Source organism: Megalops cyprinoides, chromosome 10, assembly GCF_013368585.1.
Source record: "Megalops cyprinoides isolate fMegCyp1 chromosome 10, fMegCyp1.pri, whole genome shotgun sequence".
Classification (NCBI taxonomy): domain Eukaryota; kingdom Metazoa; phylum Chordata; class Actinopteri; order Elopiformes; family Megalopidae; genus Megalops; species Megalops cyprinoides.
In genome coordinates, this window is record NC_050592.1 from 7,347,238 (window position 1) to 7,365,726 (window position 18,489).

Genomic DNA, 18,489 nt, shown 5'->3' on the forward strand with positions numbered 1-18,489 from the left:
CTGTCGATCTTCTCGTGGGTCTTAAAGTCTTGTGCTGCTGAGAGGCATATTAAGCACATGTTTATGTGGGAGTGTGTGTTTGTGTGCTGTCTCGTTTGAAGTCTCTGGGGCATGTGTCGAATGCATACTTTTCATTTAGCTGGAACAATTTGACACGACAGATAAAGCGAGTGACGTGAATCGCATGTGAACGCATATTAGCGTAGCGTGAATAAAGGTTATCTCTCGCAAGCTTCAGCCTTTATTACTGCTACTGTGGGGGGCGGAGGGGGAGGTAGGGGGGGGAAGGGTTGGGGGGCGCGGTCAGAGAGCCGGCCATACAAAACTGGTAACCGCTGGCCGGAGAGGATAATGTGGGGGAGGGAGGGTCTAATTGAGCCCAGTGTGGCTCCGATAGACCTGCTGAGATGAATCCTCTTTGCAAGTCAAAGTAGGTGTCACTGGGAAGTCGCTGCAAAGAGAGAGGGAGAGTCTGTGTGTGTGTGTGTGTGTGTGTGTGTGTGTGTGTGTGTGTGTGTGTGTGTGTGTGCGCGTGTGTGTGCGCGTGTGTGTGCGTGTGTGTGTGTGTGTGTGTGTATGTGTATGTGTGTGCGTGTGCGTGTGCGTGTGCGTGTGCGTGTGTGTGTGTGTGTGTGTGTGTGTGTGTGTGTGTGTGTTTATACACGTGTATTTGTTTCAGTGAGTGGATATCTGAATGTAGGTATGTTTTGACCCAAATTTTTAATCTGTCAATGTCAACACTCATAGCTTTGTGACAAGTGACAGGGAAAGAGAGAGAAAGACTGACGGTTATCTTGAAAAAGTAAGGCCCCGAGAAGGAAACTGTGTCTGAGTAGGAAAGAGAAAGAGGGGAAAAAAAACACTGAGAGAGTCATAATGGAGCAGGTTGCACCCTCAGAGGGGTCGAGACCAATTAATAAGACATGAGATTCATCGATCTGGCTGTCTCAGCCTGAAACTTGTTTACATGTTTCTCCGGCAGTGTCTTGCATGCAGTTGGTGTGTGTCTGTGTGGCGAGTCGGTGAGAGTGTTTGCGTGTAACCGCGTGTGACTCCTTACCCCCCACTTTCTGAAGTTCATCCAAGCAGTACAAGTTAATCCCCCATAATAAGGAAAACGAGAGAATGTTTGGGGGAGGGGGGGGGCGGTCAGGGGGAGGGGGGCAGGCAGTTTTTAATCCAGGTTTATTTTATGTTTTGATATGAAGAGTGTTGATAACGTTCTTAGACGGCAGATCATTGGTGATGACGCCGTTCCTGCTGCTGCACGACCACCCCTAGCCGGAGTTAAACGGCTTTAAAGGCAGATAGGGAGCGAGATTCAGGACACAGAGAGGAGGGGACAGACAACAAAACATGTCTGGAAAGGAAGGATTAGATAGGTACAGGAAGATAAAGTAATGGAGAAATGAAGCTTTTTCTACTGAAAGTTCAGAAATGGAGGAGTGGATTATATGAGACAGACTTGAATAGAGGTACCGACCGAGGTGGGCACTTTCTGTAAACATTACGTGCATTACGGGTAGATCTTCTCCAATCTGTGTTGAACCTGTACTCCTCTTTTCCTCATCTTACCTTCTTATTAGCACTGTAAACATGGCAAAAAACCCTTGTTTGTTTCCTGAGGGCAAAAGAGCTGGGGCAGTGAGTGCAGGGAAGGGGGGGGGTGTGTCAGGTGTGAGGGCGAATCTGATGGCAGCTCAGTGGAAACTGCACACTGACTTTAACAGCAGGGCTCAGGCACTGACCCATGCGCTGTAAACCCCTCTCCTTCCCTCCACCCTCCCTCCCTCCCTTTCCCGGGCTCGGCCCGTCTCCGCCCCTCCCTCGCGCTCTGCCTCTTTGCTCCTTCTCCCTCCCTCCCTCTCTCTCTCCATGTCCCAAAAAGCCGGGCTGACGTACTGACCCGTGTACTGACCCCACCGCCCTTCTGTCCCTCTCTGGTTCTCTCGCTCTCTCCCTCCCGCTCTGCGGTTACGAGTCTGCCAGCCGCGGTCTCATAAAGAGCCGAATGTCTGCACCGCTGGATCTTCCCTCCCCCCCCGAAGGCTTTGAACCGGGAACTGAGAACACGCACCTGAGGCAAAGAGCCTTCTGGCTGCGGTTTTGGTCCTTTGCCATTCAGAGCTGAAATGATCTTAACTGCAGTGGAAAACTGGCTGCCGCTGGCGTGGCAGATTAGGCCTAATCATTACAAGAATTCAGTTGTTTTAATCAAGCTTAGTTATGCTGTAAAAAAAAACAAAAAAAAACAAAAAACACAATCAGCACAGTTGAACTCAGTCTACCCAGTCAGTTCTAAGATCTGTTCTGGTGCGGAACACGGCCAAATCTTAAGGACTCGAAGTCCACGTCTCCCTCCCTCTTTCTGTTCTCTTTTAGCTCTCCGTCCCTTTCCCTTGGGCCGCAGTGCAGAGCCCTGGGGCTTTCAGTCACGCAGCCGTCGGAAAGCCAGTTCTTACCCTTCTGCCTCTTTCTGCTGGTACAGCTGCCAAAACTTTGTGCTTCATTAGTTCCGATGGGATTCCTATCTATTAAGAGAACAGGCAGGGTGCCAGCAAGTGGGTGAGAGTGACGGAGAGGGAAGGGGAGAGGGAGAGGGAGAGAGGACTGTGCGCTGTGTCTCGGTGTCTGTTAACCCTGTTACTAGAATCAAGGAGAGATCATTACTCTGCCGTTATTTACCTCCTGTCCCCTCCCCTGCTGTGTTCTGTGGTCATTGTCGGCTGGTGCTGCAGTATTTTATGTGGCATATATGGAACTTTACTTTGGAGAGCGGCTCCATTGTCACGCCAACCAAACCTGAGAGTGAGAATTTGGATTTTGTGAAAAGAGGAGGGGGGGGGGGTAGGAAGGGTGAAAATGAGTGCAACTTGGGAAACCCCCCCCAGAAAGGGTGACATGCAGACACAGAGAGGGAGTGGGCAGGGGGGGGTAGAGAAGGCGGGGCAGGTGGTTTTTTTTTTTGCTGTGATCAACGTTCAGCCTGAACTTGAGAAGTTCACAGTTGGCACTAGGGGCATCACGGGTTATGAGGACGTGAGGGATGTGGGGGTGGGGGGGTTGCTTTCAGAAAGACAGAGAGAAAGAGAGCGGAAAAGACGGATGGGGTAGAAATGAGATAAAAGGAGCAGAGCAAACAGGAAGAGGCAGAGGGAGAAGAGAAGCACCATGGGAGGCAGACGGAATAAAAAAAAAAATATGAGAGAGAAGGAGAGAGTGATGGGGCAGACAGGGTGAAGAGGAGAGATGGTAGGGGTAGAGGGTAATACGAATACCAGCATAGAGAAACGGAGAGGAGAAGAAAAATGGGTTGCAGAGGGAGAGAGGAATGGCCACAGCATGAGAGGGGATGAGGGGGAGAGAGAGGGAGAGGGGATGAGGGGGAGAGAGAGGGAGAGAGAGAGAGAGAGAGAGAGAGAGACAGAGAAAGAGAGAGAGAAAGAGAGAGAGAGAGAGAGAGAGAGAGAGGTAGTGCTCTGTCCTGACCCTTTTAGCAAGATTAGCTACAGACTTAATGTCACTCTCATGCAGCTCCAGTATTTATCTTCTGACTCAGCCCTTCTTTCCTGGTCTCATCCCTCTCTTTTTCTCTCTCTCTCTCTCTCTCTCTCTGACTCTGTCACTCATTTAACCTCTTTCCACGCAAAATTGCCTTACTTGACATAAGATAGTTATACCTCTCTAAGCATCACACTGTGAAAGTCCATTGTGATGCAGCATAGAACGGCTTGCACCTGGCCAGGATATTATCCCTGAAGATCAGTGACATCTTTCAATATCGTCATTATGACATAATTACATTTCACTCTAATAAACCTAGATAATGGAATAAAGAAATCATGTTTGCAAACAAGTTTTCAGACAAAAGTTTTACAATTTAGGGAACCAACAAAAAATTAAGTTATTTTGATCATCTAAATTAGATGATGTCCAATATCACATCACTGGAAATAGAATTCATTTTCCTGTATGTGCAAGAGGATAAAAATTACCTCTCTTGAGAACTAGTCTGCCAGGTTATGATTGATCCCTTCAAGAAGATATGTCCACAGATGTTACCCAGTAAGTAAATGTAAAACATAATTGGCTGGCAAGTTACTGTATTTCTACACAAACTGTGTCAAAGTCTTTTGATTCAGCTGTTTATGAATGAGTACAGACTCAATTAATGTATGCCAGGAAAGTAAAAAAAAAAAAACAGACTCTGTACACATGCAGTCTATGCATAATAAGGAATAATATCATATATCATTAGGAATATACTTGCCATTTTTTGCCTTCTGTAGTAGCGCCTCTGCATCACTGCAGAACTGGTGCTGTGAGGGACAGAGCCAAAGGTATCAGTCAGTGTCGGTGCTGGTGAAAGTCACTCTTTCTCTGTGAGATGGGCCTTTCCTTCACTAACCTAGCTCCACCTGACCTTTGCAAAAATTAGTTCTTGGTCATAAAAAAAATCCTGAAAAAAATGCATGTCCAGTTTTGTTAACTGTGGAGACACTGGTATACCTTGGTTACTTTAGAGTTACATGTCTCACTTTTGTGAATCGCAAATGATTTAGGAAAATAATTCCATATGTCAACCCAAGTTACATCTGAGAAGATGTCATATTGTCCGGTATTTTTGAGGGATGAAGGGCATGTTTCTCATCTTGTCTTCCCAGATACGTAGCCTTACTAACTGTAGTGATGCAGCTGCTGGACCCCAGGGATATGGTCCATAATGAATTTAATAGTCTACCTAATAGTTTACCTGAAGTGAATGGTATCTGGAGTATTGACATGTGTTGTTGTCTTACGCTAAAAGCTATTCACAGAATGCTTGCAAAGCATTATAGGAAGAGTCCAATTTCAAGAAAGTCGTGGATGGCTTCGAGGAATGCCAGCAGCTTCCCGCTTCAGTAATTATTAGACTGTGACCAGTGTGACTCTTAATCAGCACAAACCAGTCATTTTCTTATGGGTTTGAAAATGCACAGAAAACAGGAGAAGTGCGTGTTTGAATTTGAACAGCAGCGTATAAGCATCACAGTGGTTAACGGCTTTACCCCATGCTGTTTGATGAAACCTGAACACAGGCGCAAATCTACCTAGGAGTGTAATTGCGGGCACTGGTCTGCTTCAGCAACTAAAACTGTTTTACCCCCAGTCTCTCAATTAGTGTTTCCCGGCATCAAACCCTCTTTACTTTAAGCCAATTTCTCGTCTCTCTCTGCTGATGGCTCCCGCTTTAATTCAGTTCGCTTCAGATCTCCATTATTGCTGGGGACTGCATTAGCAGTATCAGTGGGAAGATTGCCCCGCTAAACAATGCATATCATTTTCTTCCCATTATGAGCGCTCGTTTGGCATGGTAAATGGAAAATGCGCCGGAGAATTGAACAGATTCAGTCAGCCGCTCTCCCTGCGCCCTTTAACCTCTCCCTCTCTCCCCAAGCACTCTTCCTCTCTTCTCTCTCACGTTCTCTCTGAAATCTCGTTTCCTCATTTCCTTCGTCTATGGCTCGTTGCAATTTTAGCCCCATTTCTTTCTAATTCAAACCCCCCCCCTCCCCCCCACCACCTCTCTCTTTCTTTCTCTGTGTTTCCATTCCAATTTCATTTTCACATTCAATTTTGTGTGTAGAGGGGGGAGAGGAGAAAAAAAAAAAGATTGGGAAAGGGAGAGAGAAGAGTGGCTTTTGGCTTAATGAGGGAGCCTGGAGGAAAGGGGGGAAAGTGGGAGAGGAGGAGAGCCCAAGTCCCCAAACATTAAATATTAACAAATTTTTTCATCTGTCTTTTTGGTGATGTTCCCTAATTGGATTCCCCCCTCTTCATTTTCCCCCCTTCTGATATGAGTTTTTCCATCACCCCTGAAGGCGGTTATAAAGTTCAAATTGAGTTCCTTTAAAACGGCAAGTCTGCAGTTTGGAGAGGAACCCTAATTGGACCTAGCCGCTGCTTTGCTGGTCACTGGTGGATCCCTCATGCGGTACTGTACTACTGTAGCATGAAGGAACCCCTTTTGAAGTGTCATTTATTGTTTGTTTGGGCAGGTCTGACACTGGCGGTTGGTTAGTGCTCTGCACTCTGAACCTTGGGATCAAAGGTTCCAATCTCAGGGAGGGGGAAGGGCCACGGAGCCGCCCCTGTAGCCTTGAGCAAGACACAATGCCGTTCCCAGATGCTCCTCCTATAAATACAAGCAGCAATTTTTTTTGTATTTGAATTAGTTATTACTCTACTGTGTGTATATCTTTTTGGATAGAATTACCAGTTAGTTTAATAAAATTGGCAGTAAGAAATTCTATACAGTGTGCTCTCCCTGTAATTGCCTGCTGGATAATTGCATACTCCCATTTTATTGCATAGTGTACAGCTGGTCCCATTTTAATCCTCCTGACTTGACTTACCTTGTGTTATGTACACACTCTGTTCATGTTAACAGCAGTGCTGTGGAATACAGAATTGTCAGGCGTCATCCATACATCAGAAGCATGCTAGAGCTGTTAGTTACATTTGATTTAGAGCCTGCTTTAAAAACAGCCCCCACCCCTCTTCCTCCTTCTGTTTGTGCCCGCCTCTGTCCTCTTTTACGGTCACTCTTTCCTCAACACGTCGCTCCTTTCATTTGCCCTGTTTTCTCAATCAACACCGTCCCTCTCTACCCTTGTCACAAGTGCTTTCCTCTTAATTCTTTAACTCTGTCCTTTTTTTTTTTTTTTTTCCTTTGGACTACCTACACCACCCCATTTACCCTCTCTATGCCTCCCAGCTCGCCCCCCCCCCCCCCCTCTCTTTTTTTTTTTACAGCAATGTACAGACTGGTCACACACTTGAATGGACTTGACTTCTGACCCTGTTGTCAAGACAACTGGAGTGTGTAGTTGGAATGTCTAGAGGACAAAGAGAGAGTTGAGCTGGACTTGTATTACACTTCACTGTGTTGGCCCCCCCCCTCTACTAAGTTCTCTCTGAGTGAAAAGCATCGCAGAGGGTGTAATGGTATTACATTGTGCTTGCCGTGCAGCGAAGTACAGTAGTTCAAGCACATGCTGTCAGTCAGGTAAAGGACCAACATGTTAAGGAGTTAACGATATCATTAAGTAAAAATATTTTATGCTTTAAAATGCATTTTCTTTGGTGGAAGCACATGTTTTCAGGGCAAATAGCTGCCTTCTCTTACAGTTTACGCTCCACGGCAGTTAACTTCCTTATTAGTGTTTGTTAGTGAGTCAAGCAAAAAAAAAAAAAAAGTAGCAACAAACTTAATTGTCAAATAAAGCACTGGGCTCCCTTGCTCGTTAGTGAAAAGTCTATTAAACCTTGCTGCAGCTGTTCACCAGATGTTGATAAGCAAGCAGTTCGCTGAGACCTGGCACCTCTCTTCTACTGTAGCGGAGAGGTCGTCTGCACCGTACCTGTGCGTGCAAGGCTACAAAATGCTCAGCAGAAGGGTAATGGAAGGTGAAGTCCAGAGTTTTTTAAACAAACTCATCAACGGTAAACTGCAGGCGGTAAACTGCATTTCCCATCATCCCCTCTGATTTGTTTTAGAGCGTAAGAACCTAGCCTTGAGTGCATGTTTGTTCCTGTGTTATTATGTATCCGATCAACAGGAGACATGTGCCCGCTGCTGTAGAGCCGTGCGTTGTAGTGCAGGCAGTGTATTTGCTCTGTATGTATCATTAAATTAAACACATTCCATTTCTAACTCCACCTCTCTTAGCTCAGACTCTGTTTCCCTCTACATTTACCCTCTAATGCCACCCCCTCAGTTTGGACCCTGTCTCTCTCTGCATTTGCCCCACCAACACCACCCCCTCAGTTTGGATCCTGTCTCCTTCTATGTCCCCCCCACCAACACCACCCCCTCAGTTTGGACCCTGTCTCTCTCTGCATTTGCCCCACCAACACCACCCCCTCAGTTTGGACCCTGTCTCTCTCTGCATTTGCCCCACCAACACCACCCCCTCAGTTTGGATCCTGTCTCCTTCTATGTCCCCCCCACCAACACCACCCCCTCAGTTTTGACCCTGTCTCCTTCTATGCCCCACCACCAACACCACCCCCTCAGTTTGGACCCTGTCTCCTTCTATGTCCCCCCCCCCCCCCCCCCACCAACACCACCCCCTCACTTTGGACCCTGTCTCCCTCTATATTTCCCCTCTATCTCCACCCCATCAGTTTTGACCTTCTCTTCCTTTACATTTCCTCTCTGACTCCGCCTCCCCCAGCTTGGACCCTGTCTCCACTTCCTCCCCGTATCTCACTGCTGGCCTTGTTTTCTCCCCTCCCTTTTCTGTCTCCACCCTCCACCCTCTCTCATCCCCGCTGTCTGCCCCCCCCCCAACCCCCCTTCCCTCTCTCCCTTAGTGATTCTGGTGTGTGGCAGCAGCTGTTGTTTCCAGGCAGCACCTGTTAGTGTCTCATCACTGGGCGCTGATGGACGCCTGGCCTTACATGAAAACACTCTGACACTGGAACCACAGCCCCCACCCCCGCCCCCTGCCCCCTCCCACAGCGCCTGATCTTCCAGCTCCGGCTGCAGGCGGCCGGAGGGCTGGCAGAGACACACGCCGATATGCACAGTCCTGTTGTGCATTTGACTATACACACTTCTTTAAGTGAACACTGTGCCTCATCCGCTTCTGTGAGCGTGCACCTTGCTTTATCCGAGTGTGGCAGAATACACTTTCCGTTACTCACTTTGCATATGCACACTTTGTCTTGTCCATATGCATCGGTGTACGCTCTTTCATATCCACTTCTGCTTGTAGCCGCAACGTCTTATTTACTTCTGTCAGTGCACACTATGTCCTGTGCACTTCTGCTAGTGTGCACTTTGTCTTAAGCATGCCTATAAATGTGTCTTAACCACCCTTATTGGTAGATATTTTGTCATAGCCACCTTTACTGAAACTACTACTGATGCAGACAGCTCTGCTGCACCAGCTGTAATACTCACAGCGGCACTAAAACCTACAGACACCGCGTGTAAGGTCTGCCCCATAAGTCAGAGGTTTAGTTCACACGCAGATGTACACTATCATCGTCTCCCTAGTGAGATATAACACTGCCGGCCACGCCCTCGGTCAGTGAGCTATAAATGGCGAGTGCAGTTATTGGCATGCCGTCCCTAAGCTGCCCTCCTGAAAAAAGACTGTAACCACCACCACAGAAACCACAGGGCAGACCTCTGCACACGGTTCTGTGACGCAGTTACCGTGGTGATAACATCGTTCGTAACCACAGTGTGTGCTGGTGAGATCAGCAGGGGCTATAGCGGTCATGCACATTGTGTCCGTGGCAGTGCAGAAACATTACCGAACCTTCCCAGGAACTCCGTGAGAGGGGTTTGCGAGGTGGATCCCTGTGCGTTTGATGGATTGTTTCTGAGTGCATGCCAGCTTGTGAATCAGGCCCAGTTGTCTGTCATTGGGTTCTGTTTCCTGGGACAAGGCTGTGTTTGTTTTGTCAACGCAGGAAAGAAAACTTCCTAATCCTGTTTGCGCCAAGTGAGAAGGAGAACGAGACATTGACCTCTCCCTCACTTCAGTGCACGACTGCATGTGACAGTTGCACAGCGATTACCGCTTACATTCGAAAACAGGACAGTGTAATTTCACTTGTGCCTTGCAGGGCAATTTGACTTGCAATTTCACTCGTGTACTAGGTTTTGGAAACAGTCGTTGATTGGTCTTGTTCCACCTGATTGTGGGGCATGAGGTATTCTCTGAATGAGGGAATGACGGTGTCATCTTTTCCTAGCATCTTCGCCAACCTACCATGACAAGAACTTTCTGTTTTCCTTAGCCACTTTGATCAGGAAAAGCGTATTTGCTTTTGTCAGTGATGGAGAGGGAAAAAGAAGGTAAACTGGATGCTGGAACCTAACAGGAAGGCAGAGAGAGAGAGGGGGTGAGAGAGGAGAGTCACTGTCACAGAGCGCTGAGGAAAAATTAACAAATGATGACAAAAATACACTCTCAGCGCAAGATGTTATCCCATCATGTGTGGTGTTGAAATGAATATGTCCGCGCCCTGTGTCCCGCACACACAGTCACACATGTGCGCACACATACACACGCGCACACAGCAGGTGAACATCTCGTTATCAAAAGGGCCAGCTGCCTCTGCTCTCTCACCCCTCCCTCTCTCCCTCGATTGCTCATTCCCGCCATCTCCTGTCCTCTTGTTATTCAGTCCCACTGTTTCTTTTTGGTTTGTTGGTCCATGTGGTAAGAGTAAGAAATTCCCTTTACAGCAAAATAAGTCTTGATAAGAACTGAGTATGAACAGGTCTGTGTTTTGGAAGGTGTAATTTATTTATTGTCATTTTATTATTTATAGAAGATCATTATTATAGTAAGTTATTGTTTATAGATGTCTTATGCATTGTGTGCGTGTGTGAGTGAGTGTGTGTGTGTGCGTGCGCACGCATGTGGAAGTGTCACTCAGTGCACAGTGGGACTGTCTGTCAGTGTGTCTCTGGGTCACAGTTGGACTGTCTAGGTCCCATCTGTCCCTCCCTCTTGCCCTCCCTCCCTCTCACTCTCCTTCCCTCTCACTCTCCCTTTCTTTCAATAAATCCGATTAGCTACTCCTCATCAGTTAACGAACCCCCTCCCTACCCACCCCTCCCCCACTGTGTGATCAGACTGGATGAGGGGTCCACTAATTACCCCCCTAATTGCCCCTCTCTGTCTCCACAGCTGCTCCTGGGGTAGAACAGGGGGGTTAAACCACATTGAACAGACTGGGGCAGAGTTCTACAGGATCAGAGGGAAGGGGGGGGAAAGGTAGTGGGGGGGAATTAATACAATGTCCTTAAAGAAGTGGTTGCAGCCTGAGGCTCTAGCATAGAGAAGGTGGCACTGTGCATTATACAGTTATGCATACACACATGGATCCCACTGACAAGGGCCTTCTTCCCACTGTTGTCCACGACATGCATGTTATATTACATTACATTCATTTAGCAGACGTTCTTATCCAGAGCGACTTCCAGTATAAAAGAACAGAAGTGTGTCCGTTTAATTTGAATGAGCAACAGTGTCAGACCAGGCTAACAACACTCCCAGACCAGTGAATGTGACCATAACAATATACAAGTTCTACCCCAAGGTAACTTGTGCAACCTAGCTAGAGAAGGGAAGCCAAGTACACTACCATACATCAGTCACTAGATCACCAAACGCAAAACACTTTGTGATACTACACATAAAATAAAACGTGTTGTTCCAAAAGAACTGAAAGGGGAAAAAAGTGTAGCATTTGTTTAATTACACAATGGCCAATTTGTCTTTCCGTTGTCTCATGGCTGTCTGTGTCGTCTGGCTTTTGGTTTATCATTGCACTTAGCACTTCCTTAAAGCCACTGTTTTCCTGTGTGGGTGCTGTTGGCCAATAGCACTGGACTTTGTTTGCTTGTCTGCTGCTCGGACAACAGCGAAGCACTTGAGCCTGGCCACATTTAGAGCTTGGACAGAGAGAAGCTAGAGGAAGAGAGACCCAGATAGAGGAAGTGGGAAAAAAAGAGGACAGGAGAAGTGAGGGAGTCTGGGGTGAGGCAAACAGAGACGCCCGAGAGGGCTTCTTCTGAGAATATCAACATGCGTCTGACCTCTGACACCCGGCCGGGACGCTGGGTCTTCAGCGGGTGCCACCTCTGACCCCGAGGAATGTCGCACGCACACACACACATCTCCCCGTCGCTGCGCACACACCGTACCAGTGGCCCTCATCAAACACACACGGTCACACACGTTTGCTCCCAGCTCTGCCGGGACCTTCTCTTCAGCTCCCTGGTACGCTCTTGTTTACCGTTCTCGGCTCGCAGGGAAGTGATAGCACCACAGTTGCGCTCCCAGTTTAGCTCGGGCTTTTAAGCCATTGTCAAATATTTCCAAACGCCAAACAATGTCAGTGCGCCTGGCATGTTTTTTCCCCCCCGAGTCGTCTTTGTGGGAAAATGTTCCAGTTTAGCGTGCGGGTCTCTTGTCTCAGCCATCGCCCTCTTCCTTCCATTGCTGTGCCCGAGCAGGCATCTAGCGTGCTGTATGTGTTCTTAAACAATCCCCCTCATGCACGCACCATCGCCTGTGCGTGACCCTGTCCTGGCCAGCAGTCTGCATGTTCCGTACGATCCTCCCTCGGTCTCTCCCGCTCTCCCGTCTTACGTGAGGCTGGTGGCATTCCGCACATACAGGACTAACCCTAACCATCCGTGGTGTCTCAGAAAAACAGTATTACTGCAAGTGCAAGCAGAACCTAAAGGACTGTAATGGAATGGGCATCCCAGTGAATGTAACATGTGAGGTATGCAGCTAAATCTAAATGTACCACATAAGTTGCACCCATTTCCTCGGGGAACATCAGAATATCGCAGTATATACACACACACACACACACACACACACTCAGCCACACACACGCATACATATATACTGTATGTACTACATACCACACATATAGAGACAACTGAGAGAATGTTTTGTGTCATCCAGCACTTACTGCATCTATATCTATAATATACAGCTCATATCTGCAAAGTACAGTCTGTTCCAGTGTGGGTGATGGCCTGTACTCTCCCCATTGTGGGGAGTTCTGGGGTGTTTGCATAAGAATGCCCGCTAGATCTAGTCCACACAGTGCTACCCTTTCTAAAGTAACTCTCAACCGTTTTGCTGCTTCTCAGTTTACTTGGATCTTTTGATAGTCACTTGTAAAGTCTTGTGTGTGTGATTGCAACTCAATCTGGCTCTATGGTCGTCTCTCCGCTGGGAATAAGGAGTTTAGTCTGTCAGGGAGGTTTTTTTTTAAGGTTTTGATGGGGTGTTACACACTGCTGTCTCTCTCTCTTTCTGCTGTCGCGGTGTTTATCTGGGTAGGGGATCTGGGGCAAAAGGCGGATCTGAGGACAGATAAAGGCCTGTCGAGACACCAGGTAGTTCTTTTTTTTTTTCTTCTCAAATCGGAAGGCCCCGAGGCCTACGCACACCTCCCCTGACAGAAGTGACGATTTATGAGTCTGAGATGTTAGTTTCGATAGAAAAAGTGTTGCTTTCAGCCAGCCGCTCCAAGGTGAATAGATAGCGCCCCCCCCCCCCCCCTCGGACTTGGCATGCTCGCAAAACTCCTCCCTCCAAGGACACTTGATGTTTAAAAAAAAAAAAAAAAAAACTCCACATGCTGGCGAACAGCGCACAATGCATTGTGTTTATACAGTAATGTCCCCTTTACCCTCCCTGCCGCTGCCCCTCCCAGCCAAGGTATTCAGTCTGTCCACTGTGTATTCTACCGTGTTCACCCTGCCTGTCCCCGGCGGATTGGTGTTCAGCGTATTGGTTCCTGTCTGTGCTCAGGCCGTCGGTGTTCAGTGTGTGTGTGCAGCTCGGTTAATGGCCTCTCCTTGTCCTCCAGGATGTTGGTGCAAAGACCCGGCGCCCGTGTCTGTGAAAGTGCCCCGCACCGTGGAGGTCATAAAGGGGGACACCGCCATCCTGCCGTGTTCCGTCACCGTCCGAAACCCCTCCAGTTCCAACATTCTGGAGTGGTTCATTGTGAGTACTCTCTCTGTTGTTTTCTGCTCTCTCTCTCTCTCTCTCTCTCTCCCTCTCCCCCCTTCTCTCACTCCCCCCCCCCCCCCCCCCCCCCCCCCCCCCCCCTCTCTCTCTCTCTCTCTCTCTCTCTCTCTCAGCCATTGTGCAGTGTATGGCTGGACCAGCATGCACCTCGGCATGTGTGTGCCGTTCTAAATTGCGGTTTGGGTGCCCTTGACATTATGCCTGTCACCCTGTTTGTTTGAATTAATAAATTCTCCCTCTCTCTCCCTGTCTCCCTCTCTCTCTCTCTCTCTCTCTCTCCCCCTCTCCCCATTGCTCTTTTCCTCTCTCTCTCCCTCTAACTCTTTCTCCCTCTCTCTCTTTCTCTCTCTCTCTCTCTCTCTCTCTCTCTCTCCCCTTCTCTCCCTCTCTCAGGAGGAAGGCAGCAAGAGGCACCGGGTGGCCTTCAGGCCCCAGTTGGGCGGGGAGGGGCAGAGCGACCAGGGGACACGCCTCTCCGGGCGGGTGACGATATGGAGCAACTTCTCCCTCTCCATCTCGCCGGTCCACGTGGAGGATGAGAAGAACTTCACCTGCCAGATGACGGCCGGGCCCGATGGGGTCGCGGAGGGCACCACGGAGCTCAGGGTATTCGGTGAGTCCCACCTCCCACCCCCCACCCACATCACTCATGTTGCTACGCCTCTGAGCGGGGGCTGGAGATGGCCATAAATTTCTCACATCACCATCGGAGGTCATTGGTTTTTGACACTGCTGCAGAATTCATTCTCAGGTGCAAGCACATCTCTGCCATATGACAGCATTATCTGTAGTGGTTAAAAACACAATATCTGATTAAATGTCTAAATTTACTCAAAAAATATGTTAAGAAGGATTCTTTTTTCTTATAAATCCACTTTTCCCCTTTCGTTCAAGTCCCCTTATTTAATTGCTGAAAGGACCGGTCTAAAATTTCAATATTTACTTTGAGGTAATTTCATTATATGTTCCCTTGGGGTCAATTACAGTGGTGTAGATTGCATTTGACACAATTGATTAATAGTCCACTTGCACCTGTCATTTTTAATACATGTCAGTTTTATGACCAAGGGACCTCGCTAAGGATCATTTTGATTAATCACAGCGTTAAGTATGGCTGACCCCAGGTCAGTCTGGTGTTTCTGTGCGTCTTTCCAGTTCCAGTTCGGTCTCATTTGATGTAACGTTGGTGTCAGTGTGTCTTTGTGCATGTGTGTGCGATTGCCTGTTTTTCTTGTTATCCTCTGTGTAGTGTGTGTCGTGGGGCTATGTGTCTTACTGTGTATGTACATCTGTCTTCCTCTGTGGCATAGAGGGACACCTGCCCTGCAGAATAGCTTGGGACAGAAGACGTTACATGCCATTACATTACATTACATTACATTGCATTACATTACATTCATTTAGCAGACACTCTTATCCAGAGTGTCAGATCAGACTAACAACACTCCCAGACCAGTGAGTGTGAGCTTAACACTATTCCAGTCCTAAGTTAACATGGGCAAACTGATTAAACAAGGGAAGCCAAGTATGCTACCATACATCAGTATGGTGGATGTGCTATGGACTTGAACCTAACAGTTTACTGTACTGTGAAGGTTACTGTTTGTAAGGTTTGGGTCAGAAATACGCAGATTCACGCGCAGCTCTGAGGTCACAGAAAAAAAGCTGAAACAGGCCGAGCTGGCACTGTCGTTTAGAGAGTGCTGAGAAATCACAGAAGCCCAAAAACAATGGACGTTTACAGCAGTGATTATCTCCACCAGAAAAGGAAATATGGCAATGTAACAGCAATAATACCAGCACAGTAAATACATGCCCTCACTTCCGCCATCTGTGTAGAGCAGCATCCCCCCCCAACCCCTCCCAGCCTCCCTACCCCCCTCTCAATCTCTCTCAGTGCCATTTCATGTACAGTAACTGTTGACAAATATCTAGAATGGCTGTAACAGAAAACTCTCACACCAATAAAAGCAAATTAAAGTGAGACAGAGCGAGAGAAATGGAGTCAGAGCGAGGGGACAGTAAAGTGATTGCGGGGGGCAGGGAGAGGGAGGTAGATATCATGAATATTGTTTAATGTCTGCTGTTTATTTTGTAAGCGGGCGACAGCTGGGAACAGCGATACAGTGACCTTGCATGTGAAACAGGGGAGGGAAAGAGGGAGAGAGAGAAATAGAAAGAGAGAGAAAGAGAGAGAGAGAGAGTCGCTGTATTTGTGAACCACATCCTTTGTGTGCCTCGACCCTTATCAACCCATTTCACCCAGGCTGCACCAGAACTGTACTCACACAGATATTTACACTGATAACAATGGCAGCCCTGGCTTGGTTTGTTTTGGGCATGACTACATGATGAGGTGTGTTGTGTGCGTAGTGTGTGAGAGAGTGTTTTTGCTTTTTCTAAATGCCTATCCGTTTGTGTATTACTGTGTGTTAATATAGTTGCTATGCGTGATGTGTGTCATCTGCTACTGTCTGAGTGTGGGGTAGTCACGGTTAGATAAGTTATTCCAACATAGGGGTGAGCAAATGGAAAAAAAAATACATAAAGAAAAAAGTAAAAACCAAAAAAAAAATGACAGTGACAAACCATATTCCTGCAATGTGCAGTACAGGCCTGTATACTCGTTTACACCGTCCTTCTCTTCCTCTGTCTCTCCCCGTCTTTCTCTCTCTTTCGCTCACTCACAGTTGAACCGGAGAAACCAGAGGTGACCGTTACCAGTCAGGTCATTTCTGTCACAGACTCCAGCGTCTCTGAGGTGAGTTTGGAAGCAATTCAGATATGTTTTATGTATATATGTACATTACCAGTCAATGGTTTGGACACACCTGATTAAAATAGTGGGAAACATGCATTCAAAGACATTTTCATCTAAAGACTTAAATGCTTACTTTACAAAAAAAATTTTGAATTTTTTTTAAATATATTTTTGGCTATTCTGACGAATCTAAAATATAAGTAAATATAAAATATAAATATTTACCATAACAGTTTTGTTTTTTATGACACTCTTTTGGTCACTGCATGATTCCATTTGTGTTATTTCATAGTTTTGATTTCTTTACTATTATTCTAAAATGTGGAAAATGGTAAAAAATAAATAAAGAAAAGAGTGTCTGAACTTTTGACTGGTACTGTATGTACACACACAAATGCAGGTATTTCACAAATACGATACTGTTGGAATGTCATGTTCTGTGTTAACTCCCCCCTTCTCTCTTCATCTGTGTAATTGTGTCAGGTGGGCCACTGTGTCAGCAGGAATGGTCACCCAAAACCTCGCATTATCTGGTACCAGGACTCCCAACCCCTTCCAGAGGTCAAAGACTCCAACCAGAGTGAGTACAACTCGGGCACTGTGCTACATTCACTACTGTTGGTGACCTTGCTGCTGTCAAAGTGGTTACTTCACCAGCAACTTAAGATGCTCTTAGTACTGTCTTCTACAGCATTGTTTTCAGTGTTCAATGTTTCTTATGCTTAAAAAAGGACATGGCCAGATAGCTTTATCTCCAGTGTGCCTTCCTCTTTATTTATCCTATCGATCTCTATTTTCTATTAAAAAAGCACTCCGCTAGTTTAACACTTAACTCTGTATTTTACTGACCTCTTTGAAGTAGTTTTCGAGAACTACTCTTAGCATTGTGATACACTTATTTGGAAGCTAGGTAAGAGCATCTGCTAAATGACGTAATTTAATGTAATGTAAATTAAAATACAGGAAGCGTGAATAGATTTGGGAGTGGTAGTGGGGGGGGAAAGGATTTAATGTTTAGTTGTGTGTGTTAATGTAACCAGCCCCTGCTCACATTCTTTCTGCATGCTCTCTGCTCTTCATCTACCCGTTCTCTTCCTCAGTGATGTACATGGTCCCCAGTCTGGCGAGGGAGGCCTCGGGCCTCTACACGGCCTCCAGCACCCTGTACCTGAAGCCAAAGAAGGAGGACAGGGAGTCCATCTTCCACTGCAAGGTGGAGTACAACATGACCTCCGGGCAAATCATGAGCAAGGACTCGGCACCCTTCAACCTCACTCTGCACTGTGAGTACCTCTAAAACTGTCTCTTTCAGACATGTCCTTAAACATAAGCAAGAACTGCATTTCAGACCGCACTCAGGTTCCACCTCAGTCCCAACACTCTACCTGCTATGTCTAGGATTGATGTTTACAAGTAGTATATTGTGATGTATTTTGGATTCTGTGTTGTAGTGACTGATGTATTGTAGTATACTTGGCTTCCGCTGCCTACTCAGGTTGCACAAGTTAACTTTTAGCAGGGCTTGAATGGTGTTATGCTCACACTCACTGGTGAATGGATACTCTTGTATTCTTTTGTGCTGAAAGTCGCTCTGGATAAGAGCATCTGCTAAATGCATGTAATATATTATAATGTAAAGAGGATCACAGTAGGCCTAAGCTGAAAAGATCATATGCCGATACCCAAAGTGTCATCACACTGCCTTTAAACTACAGATAACAATCCTCCAGGTCTTTTTTTAATCATCCATTTGCCTCACCATCATCCCCTCTAAATCAAGTTTATATGCGTTCCAGTCTTATCTCTGCCTCTCTTTATATTTGTTTCTGTCCCTATATGCTTGCTGATGCTTCCTCTTGCCCAATCAGATCCTGCGGAGCATGTGACATTCGGCATCAAGTCCCCCGGCCCAATCAAAGAGGGCGATACTGTGGAGCTGAGGTGTGAGACCGACGGCTACCCGCAACCCGAGTTTGATTTCGTGTTCATTAAGGAGGTGAGTAGGAGGCAGATGACCTATCCGGCTTGGCCCAAGTGCATTGTGGGTACACACCAACGTTCTAATCAGCGAACTTCCCCATTGACCTGCCACGTGTTGAGAATGCAGTCTGCAAAGGTGGCAGAATGGAATGTGCATCACCTGCACACCCAACATTT

General features: G+C 47.0%; 1 protein-coding gene across 2 annotated transcripts in view; it reads left to right on the forward strand.

The window, feature by feature from the left end:
• bcam (basal cell adhesion molecule (Lutheran blood group)) overlaps nt 1–18,489 on the forward strand; it is a 39,648-nt gene that overhangs the window by 15,170 nt on the left and 5,989 nt on the right. For both annotated transcript variants that reach the window (XM_036537925.1, XM_036537926.1), the window contains exons 2-7: nt 13,408–13,547; nt 13,965–14,184; nt 16,262–16,332; nt 16,816–16,912; nt 17,433–17,615; nt 18,201–18,328. In XM_036537925.1, coding sequence (XP_036393818.1) covers nt 13,408–13,547; nt 13,965–14,184; nt 16,262–16,332; nt 16,816–16,912; nt 17,433–17,615; nt 18,201–18,328 — 839 coding nt within the window. The remainder of the gene's footprint in view (nt 1–13,407; nt 13,548–13,964; nt 14,185–16,261; nt 16,333–16,815; nt 16,913–17,432; nt 17,616–18,200; nt 18,329–18,489) is intronic.